General features: G+C 40.8%; 2 protein-coding genes across 4 annotated transcripts in view; both read left to right on the plus strand.

The window, feature by feature from the left end:
* ift172 (intraflagellar transport 172) overlaps positions 1–3,030 on the plus strand; it is a 28,387-nt gene extending 25,357 nt beyond the window's left edge. The window contains exons 45-47 of the mRNA XM_036975844.1: positions 99–252; positions 1,708–1,799; positions 2,251–3,030. Coding sequence (XP_036831739.1) covers positions 99–252; positions 1,708–1,799; positions 2,251–2,340 — 336 coding nt within the window. The 3' untranslated portion in view covers positions 2,341–3,030. The remainder of the gene's footprint in view (positions 1–98; positions 253–1,707; positions 1,800–2,250) is intronic.
* Positions 3,031–14,913: 11,883 nt separating this feature from the next.
* msra (methionine sulfoxide reductase A) overlaps positions 14,914–16,324 on the plus strand; it is a 103,125-nt gene continuing 101,714 nt past the window's right edge. The window contains exon 1 of one of the 3 annotated variants that reach the window (XM_036975435.1): positions 14,914–15,165. In XM_036975435.1, the coding sequence (XP_036831330.1) occupies positions 14,976–15,165 (190 nt within the window). In that variant the 5' untranslated portion in view covers positions 14,914–14,975. 3 annotated transcript variants of the gene reach the window in all.

Raw genomic sequence — 16,324 nt, forward strand, 5'->3', positions numbered from 1 at the left:
TGACTGTGTGTAATGATGCTGTACTGGGACTATCCTGTGACAATAGGCTGCGATTGTATTATTATGAGGCTGTTGTTGATCTTGTTGTCGTGTCCCAGGATGCCCAGCGTGAGGAGATCCGTGACTGGGTGTTGACAGTGTCCATGGACCAGCGGGTGGAGCAGGTGCTGCCCAAAGACGAAAGGGACACCTACGAAGCCTCTTTACTGGCAGCAAACACGGGCATCCGCTCCCTGCCCTGCGTCATCACAGGTAGGTGGGAGAACCCCCCCCTACAGAGCACCTTACCCTCTCCCGTCTCTATTGCATTACCCTGGTGTCTGGGACTGTACCATATCTACTCCAGGGGCGTGAAAAGTCTTGGTGGGTTTGTATGAGGGGGCAATTACTGGAGAGTCTTTTACCTTGGATAATTATTTCATAATTCAAATTTATTTTTCAATCAAATTTATTTTATATAGCCCTTCGTACATCAGCTGATATCTCAAAGTGCTGTACAGAAACCCAGCCTAAAACCCCAAACAGCAAGCAATGCAGGTGATGTCATGTTATTACTGTTATTTGCTTGCATTCACATGGTTTCATATGAACCCCAACATATGTGGTTCTTCAACCTAACTAGTTGATGGGAGGTGAGAGTGTATATTGTACTGGTAGGCAGAGCAGAGGTGCTGTCCAGGGTGCTGACTCCTGCTTGCTCAGAGGAGGCCTGCGCCAAACCTAAATGACAGAGTGAAAAGAAGGAAGCCTGTACAGAATACAAATATTCCAAAACATGCATCCTGTTTGCAGTAATGCACTAAAGTAAAACTGCAAAAAATGTAGGTAAGAAATTAACTTTTTGTCCTGAATACAACATGTTATGTTTGGGGCAAATCCAACACAACACATCACTGAGTACCACTATTCATATTTTCAAGCATTGTGGTGGCGGCATCATGTTATGGGTGTGCTTGTCATCGGCATGGGTGTTTTTTTAGGATAAAAATAATCGTAATAGAGCTAAACACAGGCAAAATCCTAGAGGGAAACCTGGTTCAGTCTGCATTCCGACAAACACTGAGAGACAAATCCACCTTTCAGCAGGACAATAACCTAAAACACAAGGCCAAATCTACACTGGAGTTGGTTACCAAGACGACATGGAATGTTCCTCCGTGGTCTGGTTACAGTTTTGACTTAAATGGGCTTAAATCTGTGGCAAGACTTGAAAATGGCCGTCTAGAAATTATCAACAACCAACTTGACAGAGCTTGAAGAATTTTTTTCAATAATAATGTGCAAATATTGTGCAATCCAGGTGTCCAAAGCTCTTAGAGACTTACCCAGAAAGACTCACAACTGTAATCGCTGCCAAAAGTATTCTAACACGTATTGAAATAGCAGAACATGTATTGAAAAAAACATTTCATCCATTTTGAATTCAGGCTGTAACATAACAAAATGTGGAATAAGAGAAGGGGTATGAATACTTTCTGAAGGCAGTGTCACTGACAAGACACAGTGGCGTATAACCGCTAGTTTACAGTACAGAGATGCAGTGCTATCCAGAGATACAGGGACAGACTGGTCTCCCACAACACCCAGAGGAGTGTGTTGTGTTCATGGAGGCAGTTAACAGACCCACGTACGATGGCAGATCTGTTAATTGGTTGACTATTAATATGAATGCAATCATAATGAAAGCTCTCTCTCTATGCAACCCAGGCTATCCGGTCCTGCGGAATAAGATTGAGTTCAAAGGACCTGGCAAGGCAGCAAACAAGGATGACTGGAATAAATTCATAATGGCCACAAAAGTAAGGAGTTTTTTTTTAATGTTAGCTCTGGAGTCTACATAACTGTGCTTGTTACCTCCTCTGCTGATTTAGCTGCTAGTCCATCAGCCCTTAACCGCATGAAACACTTGGTTTGATTTATTATGAATCCACATTTTTGATCACGGGCACTCACACAGGTTTAGAATGTTACACTGTGTAGAGTTGAGTCTTAGGGGCCAGACACCATTTCAGTGTGTTTCATCATTCTTCCTGTGTGTGATTTGGATTGCGGAGGTGTGATTAGTCCATTTAACTAATGTCCACAAACAGAGATTTAAAGACCCACTTTTTGCATGTATGCCTGCTCGCATGCACACAGAGGCACAAATACACACTGCGCGCACACACACACACATAGTCTTCCTTGTGGTTCCTTGTATGTGTGTGATCTGATATGTGATTAGCTGGTCTGTGTGTGTCCTCCTCCCAGACCACTCACAGCCCGGAGTGCCAGGATGTGCTGAAGTTTGTGAGTCAGTGGTGTGGAGGGCTCCCCGCTTCCGGCTTCTCCTTCCACTGACAGGACCAGGCTGCTGAAAACTTCATCTCCGCCCAGTGTACCACACACCAGCGTACCCAACACTACAGTAACTTACCATCTGCTCAGGGCCACCGCCTTCTCTGAATTATTGAATCCATCCTCACTCCTCTCCATCTCCATCTCTGGTTTGGTTTTAGTGTTAAACAGTTCACATTATTCCATAACGATAGACTGATATGAGATTACCTGCTAAGTTACTGCTTCATTCATTTCTACAGTGCTGACATCAGCGCAGTCCGTACCGGCCTCCAATTGGTTACTTAGCCCCTGGTGCCAGGTTCCTGTGTCTATATCATTCAGCAGGAAAAGTCATCCTCTCTTCTTTGTGACCTTTGTGATGTGTGTTTTTCTATGTTTGAGTTTTTCATTCCCATTTTCTCTTATGCTCCTGGTAGTGTAGGAGGAATGGGGTAGGCTACAATCAACGTGTGTGTTTCTATTTAGTTGAGAGACTTTAAAGATGCCTTTACGCTTAAGGTGATGTATCTTTATAATCAGAAGTGCTGTTATCTGTAATTAGTGTTCTTTGTTCTGTGTTTCTGAATGATAGGAGAATTTATCATAAAGCACTTTAGAATTCTGTATTGGCTTTATGTATTGTTGGTTTATATGCAGTTTTGAATGTATTTCATATGTTGGAAATATAGTTAAATAAAAAAATATTCTGAACCAATTTCTTCTTTATTAGACTTATAATAATAATATAAGTAAATGTATGTCCACCTGGGAAATGACTATACCATTAGGCCCCATTGATTTTGCTAATTTAGTTTGTGCACCCATCCAAATACGGATCATTGACTTCTTCCCAACATAATATAAATATATTTTTATGAACATTTTTATTTTAAGAGATTTCAAGTGATTGTGTGAAAATTATAAATTCACAGAACCGAGGTCAGCACAGCCGCTGTGTGATGGGCAGGTCTTGCATTGAGTGTATGTATCTCCTCAGAAAGGTAGCACCGAGATATCGTCTTTGTCCAAATCTTTCAGGGAACCCACCCTATGTTTGTCTTCATACGTGACAATGTTTTTTTCCTCAGCATCTTTCTATATTGGTTATTTGTTTAGGCAGCCTACCATTTTATCATCCTTACAAATTCTTCCAGAAAACCTATGGTATGATATAACTGTTCCGTCCCAAATTATCTGATTTTATAATTAGATTAGCCTATACAAAAAAACTATAACCCGCGCCTATAAAGGTTGAATTAAATACAGGCTTATCCTACCTCAATGCAGTGCGTAAAACCATACACAGTTTACTTTTACGCACCGTCAAATGTGTTTCTCACAGTGCCTCCTCAGTTAAGCTACTTCCAAAAATAAAAAAGAACGCCTAGTTCACCAAATTTTGCCATCAGTGTCCGCTCTAAATTGGGCTATTAGGTGTTTGAGGCCTAAAAATTCAGAAAAGCGTTGAAGAAACTGAGGGACATTCAACTATGAATACGGACTGAACTGTCTCAGATATTGCCTGCGTATTTAGAATTATACATAACGTTCCTTTTGTCACAATATGTTTTAATTGAAAGTCAATACAGCGTGTCATATACCAAACACATATCCACATGTTTTTAAGTTGCCTAGGCCTAATAGAAATCAGTGCATTGAAATAACTTTTTTTGCCCAAAATGAAATGGGCCTAATGTGATACATACAGGCATGTCAGGCCTGTGTAAAATGTTACTATCAAATTGGCATAGGGACATTTTACATAATTTGATGCATTATTTTCTTCATCTGTTTTAAATATGATAGAATGGCAGCCTAGGCCTAGTCTTTGTTTTTTCTTGCGATAAGCATCTGAAATCTGAAATCCTGTTTTTATTTTTATTGCAAAGAAACCGAATAAACTAGCCTTAAAACAACTTAAAATGTAAGCGTCTGAATGGACACAAGTTAACAGTCTTCATGCTATATTATAGATATGTTAAATTTGAATAGCCTGCATGAATAATATTTTTTTCAACCAAACGCGCTCATTGCTTTGAAATTGGTATTAGTACTAGGAGTTATTATCTCAAACTACAATAATCCGAACTTTTTACCCTTCGGTATTGTTGTACTTGTAATCACTCTTTGTGGGTTTATTTATTAATACAAAGGCCTAGAGGTAAAACATAAACGAAACAAAGTATAAAAAACATAATTTTTTTCAGAGGAACTTTTCAGAGGAACCCTTAATTGGGCTGACGTTCACACCATATTGCATGGAAAAATTGCAAATTTACAAATGTAGGTTATGCTCCTTCGTTTGATTTGCCTGCAAAAAGATACCTGGCGTCAACATTGAATTTCTCTTAATTCAGAATCTGTCGAAAGGAAGAATACTATAAATGACAGATGTATTAAACGTAATACAAGCTATGCCACTATTTACGTTTGTGATAATGCACTTTACCACCAGAAACATTTCAGGAATGTTGTCAGAAATATAGAAAATTAGTTGCATTATGCAAATGTTAACTGTCAGCATTCTGCATTGCAGTTTGACAAACCATTTTATAGTTTCACATTTGTGGATTGTCTGAACATAGCGCACCCCCAAAAAAGCTAAACTGATGCGTAATTTATGTGGTTTAACAAAATATATTCTTAACATTATTTTGTGCATTGTGAGATTTTATTGCCAACAGATTGGTATACAACAATAATCATAATAGCAGAACATTGCAAAATGTGATCCATGCAAAACGTAATCCACATAATCCACAACCCTTTTGTGAATCTCTGCTGATATGAGAGAATTTAATCACTGCGTTTTGCATGGCTGAAAAGGTCGTTCGTATCACATAACTGCACAATTCCTCTTACTCTGACCTGAAACATGTAAGACAAATGCCTACTCTATTCTATTTGACATGCACTGCTAGGCCGCACTACTATTTCCTCCACACGAATTGTCAATGATGTCCTGATTTCTACTGTGAATTTGCTTTTACGCATCTCAGGTTGAACATACATCACGAAAAACGTTGTGCACATTCATGCTTCTTTCTTTCCATTATAGGAAGTTTTGCAATCCATTTCACAGGCCTCCACTAAATATTGTCATGTTAATTTGCATTTTATTACCATCCAGAGTCACTTCTATAGCTTCTACGTGTCCCAGTGAGGAAACCATAAAGATCTACATTTTCCTACTCCACCCTTATCCGCAAGACGCAGCGTGCTCCCTTCTATGGATGAGATTTCACCTCGACTTTACAGCAGGCTATAGCGGAGAATTGAATGGCGCGCTCCAATCGTTTCCTGCAAAATGGCTAACACAACGCACATGAAGGAACCTTCAATAAATAACTTTCAACTTTGGAAGTATGAGGCTTGTCTGACGATCCATTATAACGACAAAACATTTAACGCACACTCAACGCACATCTCGATGATATGTACCCTCTCTCTTGGCATTCACCGCGTGCCTTAATTGTATGGTCATTTAAATCAAGGTCCGCTGTGAACACGAGGAGAGACCGGGCCCTTTTAGTCTTTCTCTGTGTCAGTGTAACAGTGTAGCTACTGTATAGTGACATCTGCCTGACGAGTTTCAGTGCGCGTGAGGAGGGAAACCTTGAAAGCAGCGATCTTGCACCAATATGTTCGACTACGTATTTCACCAGCTGGCGAAGGGCCTTATCCAATAAAGTAATGGGCGTGCATTGTCATTCACTGTGGCATTACTGTTACCCCTTGTCATTCACTGTGGCATTACTGTTACCCCTTGCGGGGGTAAAGATGCGGGTGGACATGACAAATAATAAGACTAAACTCTACTGATAAGATAAAAAGACACACAAATAACTGTTATGTCATATTACATTAGCCTGAATATCCTGGCAGTGGTGATCTCCCGAGTGCATGAGATGTAGGCCTAGCCTATTTTATTATTTATCTTGGATATAGATGGCGAGATCCATGGTGCAACGAACGCCAGGCCCAAGTGACAGCAGCGAAAAGACAGGGTTTGCTGGTTTGCTGCAGTCGGTCCTGTTGCTAAACTCCCACAAAAAAAATAGAAGAGGGCCCATCTGGCTTCTCATCAGCTTTGTCAAGTCTTGCATACGTTAAAATACTAATGACCTAGATAGCTCATGCACAATGCAGCAGAGGTAGGGGGGGGGGGGTGGGGGGGGGGGGGGGGGGGGGGGGCTGTTGGGCTCAACGAGAGTCATCCCCTCCTTTTGTGGGGGTCGGGCGGGCTGGGTTAGGATGTGGAGGGACTGAACGCTCCTGCATCATAAGGGGGTACGCTCAATATTGAATAAATACAGTGGGAGATACAATTTGGCAAAGCTGACATACACACACATTGGTTTTGGGGATAAACAGAAGCCATATTGACATAATCAAGAATACATTGTCACGTAACGGAGAAGGTGCTAAATGTGAAGAATATAGGCTAGTCTATATAACAACAATCCCATTTTTAGTAGGCCTAATAGCACTTTATTTAGGCTACAAAAAGAACGAAAAGCATGCATATTTAGCCTACATAGGCCTAAGGTCTATGCGGATTTAAATGAGTTGTTCGCCCTTTACAAAAACAGAATAGTGTATCAAAACGCAGAGGAAAACATATATTTTTACATTGCAACAATTCAGCGGAACAACTTACAGAAATGCCTTGCCGAGATGCCTTTACAATCAACTCTCATTTCCCCCAAACCAACATCAAAACAGTCCGTACATCCGGTTGGGTACCAAGGATGATCTCCTCCGCTGATGATGCTGAACAAAAATGTCCTGTGACATCGATTCTGCTGTATTGTCTGCGCGCTGCAAAAGGTGGAAATTGGTGCCATGACGAAAACACCCATATATTCCACTGATTGTGCTCTAAAAGACCCTCCGGACCTGTTCAAAAGATGGGCAAAATGCTAAAAGGATAGGCTACATCTAAGCGACACACTGAGAGGAGAGAGCTTTGGTGCAGTCTGGAGGCAGAGCCAGCCGAGACTGTCATGCAAAAGCGTCTGATGCAAAGAGCCATCTGACAGAGAGGAGGAGAGCAACCCAGTTTATCATCGCCGTGCACAGCTTAAAGCGCGGTCCCCCTGCTCCTCTCCCTTGTGCTGTTCATCCACTTCTCATATGAGAATTATTCAGAGAGGAAGAGGTAGCATCTGCCGGTTTACTAAACAAATCGGAGGGGTTTCGAAATGGGACGCTCCAACTCCCCTTTTCCCTCACTCTTGTAATTTACATTACCGAGATTACCAGTTTAGCTATACACCTTGCAATATGCATAAGGACAATAGACATGTTGTTGGGCAGAAAAATACACCCAATTTCCACAATTATTACATTTTGCATTGACATCATTTTTTCTGCTGACAATACATTTACCATCGACGTGTGAAAACAAATGTGATATTCGAATTCGTTTTTATAGGTAACATTTTCAATTAGCACGAAAGTCTACCGTACGAAATATATGTAAGCCATACCATAATATATAGGGGTCTAATGGTATAACCACGAATAAGTGTAGGCATAGCCTGATATGGCCAAAGTCTGTCCTTTTTAACAAAATCTGGAAGAATGAAGTCACCATCTCTCTCGACTATATCTCGGCTCTTGCGGAATGTACAATTATCAAATTGCACGTTTGCCTGGTCGAATAATGAATGATTTATGTTTCTCAAGACCTGTGTCCATGTAGGCCTATACCGTTGTATTTTCATACTCGTCCAATCATATGTTAAATAAATATTTAGCTAACATGGCGAGAAACCTTCATGAAGTTTTGGGAATCAAAATATGCCCACCCCAAATGGTCCGTCTCCATATGGCCTGTCATCTGTTCGTTCTCTCCCCCAACCCCCCACCCGCCCTGTCCTGTCCTGTCCGGTCCCATACGAAGCGGATTGATTTATTGTGATTCTTTCGTTATTCATTCGAACGTTGAATTAAATGACAAAATATTTTTTTCGTTCAAAAAATAACAACGTATGCCTAGTCCGAATGATAAGATACATTGAACTACATTGAAAAGGATCAGGCTTAATTGCGTTACGAATAATGCACATTCAAATATCAATGTTCTACTATTTTCAATAATGTCTGTAATATAATGCATCAGCGGCTCAGCCTAAGGCGGTAGCGCACTGCAGAACAAAGGCGACGTTGTAGTCTAGCTGCACCATACACCCAGACCTATTCAGTTCTAAAGTGAACACCCGTGCATCTGCCTGCATTTGGTTGAGGTCACCAGAGGTCTCCTTATCCCCCTCTCACGCTGCAATATTATTACCCAAAGGGTCGTCTGCCGGACGCGTGCCTCCCGTGAGCAGATTCGACGCGCAGTGAACTCCAGATGGCCTGTAGGGTAAACAAAGCTCTGCAATCCACCCCTTTATGCTGACCTATATTACCGAGTAATGGATAAAGCCTATCTGATTTAGAGACCTTCCATGCGGGCAAAAAGGCCAAACAACCCAGCGAGTCCCGCAGTGAAACGGAGCAGCGGCGTTTAGGCCTGCAGGCGAAAATAGGGTACACAGAATGTGTACATTATATTGGTGTTGAATTGAAGACTACAGTGACTTCGGTCACTCAAGACAGGTGCATTTACCATATCCTTTATGCATCATCACCACGTTTTCAACGATGTGGAAATATGCCAATGTGATCGCGACGTGACGCAATGCTATTCAGTTTTATAAAGCCTATATACAGCCGTAAAGGTTTTCTGATTTCACAAATGAAAGACGCAATGGTCTCAGCTAGAGCGTCAACATCGATCTCTACAGACAATCCTCCACAGACAATCCTTTTCTCAAACCCAAGCATCTGTGCACGCCATGGCCAACTGTAATTTCCATAAACAACATTTTTCACGTAATTATGTGTTGGTTTGTGACAAAACTCATGTACATGTATGTTTTAATGCAATTGTTTATTATTTGTGATTTTTCTTTACATGAGATAATTCTCATGTAAAACAGGTGCTAAGTAGAACCATACAGAGTTCTTCGGTTTGTCCCCATCGGGAACCTTTTTGTTGCTGGGTAGAACCCTTTACAGATGGTTTTTCAAATAACCCCCTGTATCTGGTTCTACCTAGAACCCCCTATAAAGGGTTCTGCCTAGAACCATTTCATAATCTAAAGGTTCTTCCTAGAACCGTCAATAAAAGGGTCTACCTAGAACAATCTATGAACTGTTCTACCAGCCTTATTAGCCTTTAAAATTACATGATTTATGACAATACATTACATATATCATAATGCCTTAATTTTAGGGTCTAGTCATACCCTAACACAGTGTTGTTAGGAATCTCCTAGTTTACTGGCCACATCTGACCTGCAAGTCACATTTTGCTGGTTTGCAAAGTGATGTGTAATTCCTATTATAATCTGGCCAGAGTTAGGATATACAACCAGTGGAATTGTTAATCACCTGCAAACTGCATTTAAAATAACTGCCAGGGTAGGGAAGATAGAACACTGAGACTACCTCAATCATATAAACTCAAACAACCATTTCAGTAATGGGAGTAATAAATCCAATTACTAACCGATTGGATTAGTTTAGAAAATTGTATGTTATTTATTTTTGTGTAGCAAAAATCAACCACTCAATGTACATGCAAAAACACAGATACAGTAAAACAAACAATTCTGAAAATCTCAATGCAATAGAGCATGCTGGGAAATATTATATATTGTTCTTTACAGAATCCTTCTTGTCTTCCAAATAATCATCAAATAACCCTTTCTTCCAAAAACAGTTCTTATAGGACGTTAAAGGTTTTAGGTAGAACCCTTTGGCTTACAAAGAACCCTTGTCTTACAAAAAGGGTTCTTCAGATTAAAACAGTTCTTGGTAGAACCCCACCCCTCCGCAAAGAACCCTTTTGGAACCCTTTTTTCTAAGAGTATATCCATTTAGGCCTATGATTTAACAACACACCAGTCTCCCATTATTTAGGCAACATGTAGCCCTATAGACCTAGCTAGGCCAGGGATGGGGAACTTTGATGGGGTGGCTGCCACAAAAAATCTCAACTCATCATACCCACACATCCGATCACAGTCGGCCCTAGCCTTTTGGGGGCCCTAAGTTCAATTTTGATGGGGGGGCTCCCCCACCTTGAAGTTTTATAGTTAATTTCATGCAATTCTACACATTTTGCTATTGGTGTAGAGAAAAATGGTGCAGTTTTAAAGAAAGTTTGCTGCAATTCTACTAATTTTGCCATGGGGTGGAGATAAATGTTTGCAGTTTTTAATATGATTACTACAAGTTTAAATAGCTAGCTAGACTAACTTACCAATCTAAAACATTTTTAGATGACACAGGCTAATTAAGTGACTGTCTCTGACTGAAATAACAAGAGAAGAACTGCTGATGCACAACCAGATGATTCGTAGACAACAGGTGTAGACTAACAGTGAAATGCTTACTTAAGGGTCCATTTCCAACAATGCAGAATTAAAGATAAGAAATTAAATAAAAAATATAAATAATGACATGAGGAATAAATACAGAGTGAATAACAAATACAAATAACATGGCTATATAAAGGGAGTAGAAAATAACAAGGCTATATATAGGGAGAAGAAAATAACATGACAATATATATAGGGAGTACCAGTACCGAGTCGATGTGCAGGGTTACGAGGTAATTGAGGTAGCTATGTACTGTACATATAGGTAGGGGGTAAAGTGATTAAGCAACAGGATAGATAATAGACAGTTGCAGCAACATGTGTGCTGAGTGTGAAAGTGTGTGTCTGTGAGTGTGTGCGAGAGAGTTAATACAAAAAAGGATCAATGCAGGTAGTCCGGATGCCATTTGATTAGCTATTTAGCAGTCTTGTTTAGAAGTGGCTTGGGCGTGGAAGCTGTTCAGGGTCCACTTGGTTCCAAACTTGATGCATTGGTACCGCTTGCCGTGCGGTAGCAGAGAGAACAGTCTGTGGCTTGGCTGGCTGGAGTCCTTCCTCTGACGCTGCCTGGTATAGAGGTCATTGATTTCAGGGAGCTCGGACCTAGTGATGTACGGGGCCATACACACTACCCTCTGTAGCGGCTTGCGGTCAGATTCCAAGCAGTTGCCATACCAAGCAGTGAAGCAGTCAGCCAAGATGCAATTGATGGTGCAGCTGTAGAATTTTCTGAGGATCTGAGGGCCCATGCCAAATATTTTCAGCCTCCTGAGGGGGAAGAGGCGTTGTCGTGCCCTCTTCACGACTGTGTTGATGTGTGTGGACCATGATAGATCCTTAGTGATGTGGACATCGAGGAACTTGAAGCTCTCGACCTGGTACACTGCAACCCTGTCAATGTGAATGGGGGCATGCTCGGCCCTCTGTTTCCTGTAGTCCACGATCAGCTCCTTTGTCTTACTGACATTGAGTGAGAGGTTGTTGTCCTGGCAGTCTCTGACCTCCTCCCTATAGGCTGTCTCATCATTGTCGGTGATCAGGCCTACCACCGTCATGTCATCTGCAAACTTAATGATGGTGTTGGGAGTCATGTGTGGCCACACAGTCGTGGGTGAACATGGAGTACAAGAGGGGACTAAGCACGCACACCTGAGGGGCGCCAGTGTTGAGAGTCAGCGTGGCGGATGTGTTGTTGCTTACCCTTACCACCTGGTGGCAGCTCGTCAGGAAGTCCAGGATCCAGTTGCAGAGGGAGGTGTTCAGTCCCAGGGACCTTAGCTTGGTGATAAGCTTCGAGGGCACAATGGTGTTGAACACTGAGCTGTAGTCAACTACAGCATTCTCACATAGGTGCTCCTTTTGTCCAAGTGGGAAAGGACAGTGTGGAGTGCAATAAAGACTGCGTCACCTGTGGATCTGTTGGGGTAGTATGCACATTGGAGTGGGTCAAGGGTGTCTGAGATGATGGTGTTGATGTGAGCCATGACCAGACTTTCAAAGCACTTCATGGATACAGATGTGAGTGCTACGCAGAGAAATGTAGGCAAAATAATATCATTTTTTGAAAAAGGCTAACAATAAAGTAAAAATGCAATTGAAGTTTATACATGATCTAAACTCGTTCACAATTGTCTACTTTAACTCTAGATTATTGCATATTTGTCTGCTGAAAACGAGTTTACACAAATCTCTAAGTGGCAATGTTAGTTGCCTGCTCAGGCATGGTACCCAAAGCCCCTCGAACAGCGCTGTGTTCAAGGGCCTTGAACTGAAAGCTACATTCGAGTTTCTCCACACATGAAGAGGCAAATCCTTTTTAATTCAAACCTGCTCAATTGTAACCCTCTTTCATATTCATTTTAGTAACTTTGTTAATAACTTTGACAGACTTCCCACTGGGCACATACTGGTTGACATTACATTGGACCAATGTAGAATAGACGTTGGATTGACTTCTGTGCCCAGTAGGTAATTTTTTATCAGCAAATATAGCCTGATAAATAAACAGATAGGCAAGCTTTCCCAATGTATTATATTCTTTATTTATGTTTTTACATCATTAAATGCATGCTAATTCCAAACGATTTACTAATGCAAATTGCAATAATAAATCCCCTGAACGCAAGGGCGAAATTGTGGTGTAGCTATCGGGGTGGACGAACAGTAAACGTGGGGCCCCGGAGAATTTGTAAAAAAATCTAAAAAGCGTTTCTTGCAATTCTACACAGTTTGACGTGACTTATTATGCCTCTCCAGAGGGGTATTTTGAGTGTTATGTGTGGGGAATTTTGAAAACACAGTATAAGTGGAAGGATAAATGGATGGCCCACCAACCACCCCACCCCCAAATTAAAACATATTTTTTGGGGGAGAAAAAAAATACAGCTAACCTCCTGCATTTTAACCCATTTTGCCATGGGGCAGAGAGAAAAATGAGCAGTTTTATAATACTATTCTATATATTTAGTCATGAGTCTGAGAGAAAAACTGCAGTTTTAAAGGTAATTTCCTGCAATTCTACACATTTTGCCATGTCGCAGAGAGAGAAAAAATGTGTTTTATAGCTCATCTCGTGCTATTCTTCATATTTTGCCATGAGGATGAGAGAAGATTTTGCACTTTTAAAGTAACTGTCCAGTGAAAATCTCACTTTAAAAAGTGAATGTTAACTCATACCCAAATAATGTTGTTGACTCATCCTCTACTCGTATTTGTGGCCAAAGTGCTTGTTATTTCCTCATTGAGGATGATGTGAGCTGGCCAATCAGCGGTCTACTCGCATCAATATTTTTAATGACTGCTATATGGCCACACCGTTCTGTTGTTGGTGTACGCCAACACAATTCCAACACAGAAAAGCTATTCCAACACAGAAAAACATACTTAATGAAACATTTTGATAAGGAAAAATATTTCACTCGTATTGTAATTAAATATAGATCGTATTTCATAGAAATCTGGAAACACTGGACCGTTACTTTAAAGATGTACTTGGTGCAAAAACGCAAACAATAATGCCTTTAAACTGTATAACTGATCAATGCACCATCATACCAGGTCATTTATTAATTATTTTTTTATGAATAAGACATTTGGCTACAGAAATGCCATTTCTTACCGATCTCTACCCCTTCCGTCCGAAAACAAATCCTGTGAAACGATGTCAACACATACTGGAGGAGTTACTGGCTAGCTACACGTGGCTAGCTTAGCTAACAAACTAGCTATGTTGGTCGCAGCGCACATGACCAGAATGACACTTAGACACACCAAAGGCACACCCATTTCTGTTGAAAAAAAGGGAAAAAAAGGAGTTGACAATTTTTTGTCCACCGTTAAAGCAAATTTCCTGCAATTCTACACATTTTATCATTGCTTATGATGTGTTCATATGCTATCGGGCCCCCAACCCAATTTTTGTAATTTTATTTGAAAGAAATGATTGTGGGGTAAGAATCGACCTGTTCTGAATATTTGGGGGGACATGCCCCCGCATCCCGCATGGCAATTTCACCAATGCCTGATAGAACACACTATTGGGGACTGCAGTGGTTCAACTCTGGCAACATGCTTATTTCATAATAATGTCACATGGACAATTTACGCATAGCCTAATTCAAAACATAGAACGTTTCAAATAAAAGGACTAGAAATCTTTTTTAGATGGCTACATTTTTTGTCAGGTCATGGATTTCGCTATTAAAAAGTAGCTTACTGAGACGACCAGAACCTGATTTGTGTCTGAACAGATGGTTACAATGTGTTGTGTTAGTAATGTTAAAATGTATGCTATTGTAATTGCTACAATGTAGCCTAATGATCATGAAGAATTCAGTGGCTCAGTAGGCTCTAGACTGAAACATGATTGCTACACACGATGCTGAGCCACAGATGAGCAGAGACACATTTTAAGGCTGCTCTTGACCAAGTGGTTACGTTCTATTCTGATAATGACATAATTTAGGTCTACATTTCATTAGGTATTTTTTTGTGGGCCATTTGTAGGCCTTATAATAATAGCCTATTCATAAAATAAAGTATTTGTGTAAACTCAACTTGTCAATTATTACACTTGCTGAAACGAGTTAGACAGGCCTACATAGGCCTATAGCTAAATAAAATAAATAATGATGTACGGGTTTGGTAATCGGAAACGCTCTGCCAGTTGTATAACACGTTTATAAAACTGTCGCATTACACAAGTTGTTATGTAGCCATATGGGCTACTTTGAATCTGCACCAGGAAGTGTTGGACTGCTAACCCTGAGCTCAATGGTCGCAACGACTAGACTCCGTTTGATTTGGCGTCATTTTACCCACAGTAGAACGAGAGATATGTCTTCCAAAACACAGATGCCGACTCCAGAGACCGCTCTCCCCGGGAGAAGTGAAAGTTTAAAAGTATCAGGTAGGGCGACTTCCCCCGTGTCTGTGCGGCATGGTTTCCTCGGTAGCTATATAACATAACCATAGCCTTTAGCAGCTAGGCTACAGAGTAGCTTCCCAAAACGTAGGCCTATATAATGCATAAAGAAACGAAAACACAACGCGCGAATAGCTTCTATTTCTGTCAACAAAGAAGCCCTATTCCCTTTGTTGTTAAGACTGCACTTATGTGTTGCGCGAGTTCGAGAACACTTATGCGGTGCTGTGACTGTAAAGAGCAACAGGAGCTACACCTGTTGTATTCGGCGCATGTGAAAAATACAATTTCATTTAATTTGACTTGAATATTTTCACATGCGCCAGGTGTATACTTTCCATTGAAATGCGTGTAGCTCCGATGGTAATGCATGGCGCTTGTAACGGTATGGTTGTGGGTGCTATTCCCATGGGGGACAAGTATGAAAGTGTTTGTACCCACTATTGTGTCGCTCTGGATAAGAGCTTCTGTTAAATGTCTTAAATGTTGTGTAAAAGTGTCTAGACAATCAGGGTAGATAATCAACATATTGCTATAGTCTGATAAATCTTTGCCACAACGAAGGGATGCAAGAAGAGCTGATTTAACCACAGACATTGTCCATCACAAAGTTTACAGTTGGACTATTTCCTGCAATTATCATCAACTGTATCACTATGTAGTCATGTCTCTCTCTCAATACAATTTAAGAGTTTTATTGGCATGGAAAACAAGTGAAATAGTAGAGTGGATGTCTCTTCCTCCCTGCACACACACACACACACACACACACACACACACACACACACACACACACACACACACCTGACTGAGGCAACCTGTTCACAAGCTTGTTAAAAGAGGTGAAACCATTGTGGGAAATGATAATGCATACACTGTAACAAAAAAAGAAGAAGTTGATTCAATGTGCAATTGTAAGGCAGCCAGATGCAATAGGCTGGTGAGTTTGCGCAACAAAAAATGTCTTGAGCAAACTCACAACAAAAAGCTTGTGTGTGAAAATGTTGTTGAGCAAACTCACAGTCCTATTACAGCTGGTTGCCTTAATTGTACCTTGAATCAACCCCCCCCCCCCCCCTTTTCCCCCCCAGTATATCACTATTAATCTTGCAAATATGTAGGCCTTATACCTAGGAGATTTTCA

Source organism: Oncorhynchus mykiss, chromosome 4 (genome assembly GCF_013265735.2).
Source record: "Oncorhynchus mykiss isolate Arlee chromosome 4, USDA_OmykA_1.1, whole genome shotgun sequence".
Classification (NCBI taxonomy): domain Eukaryota; kingdom Metazoa; phylum Chordata; class Actinopteri; order Salmoniformes; family Salmonidae; genus Oncorhynchus; species Oncorhynchus mykiss.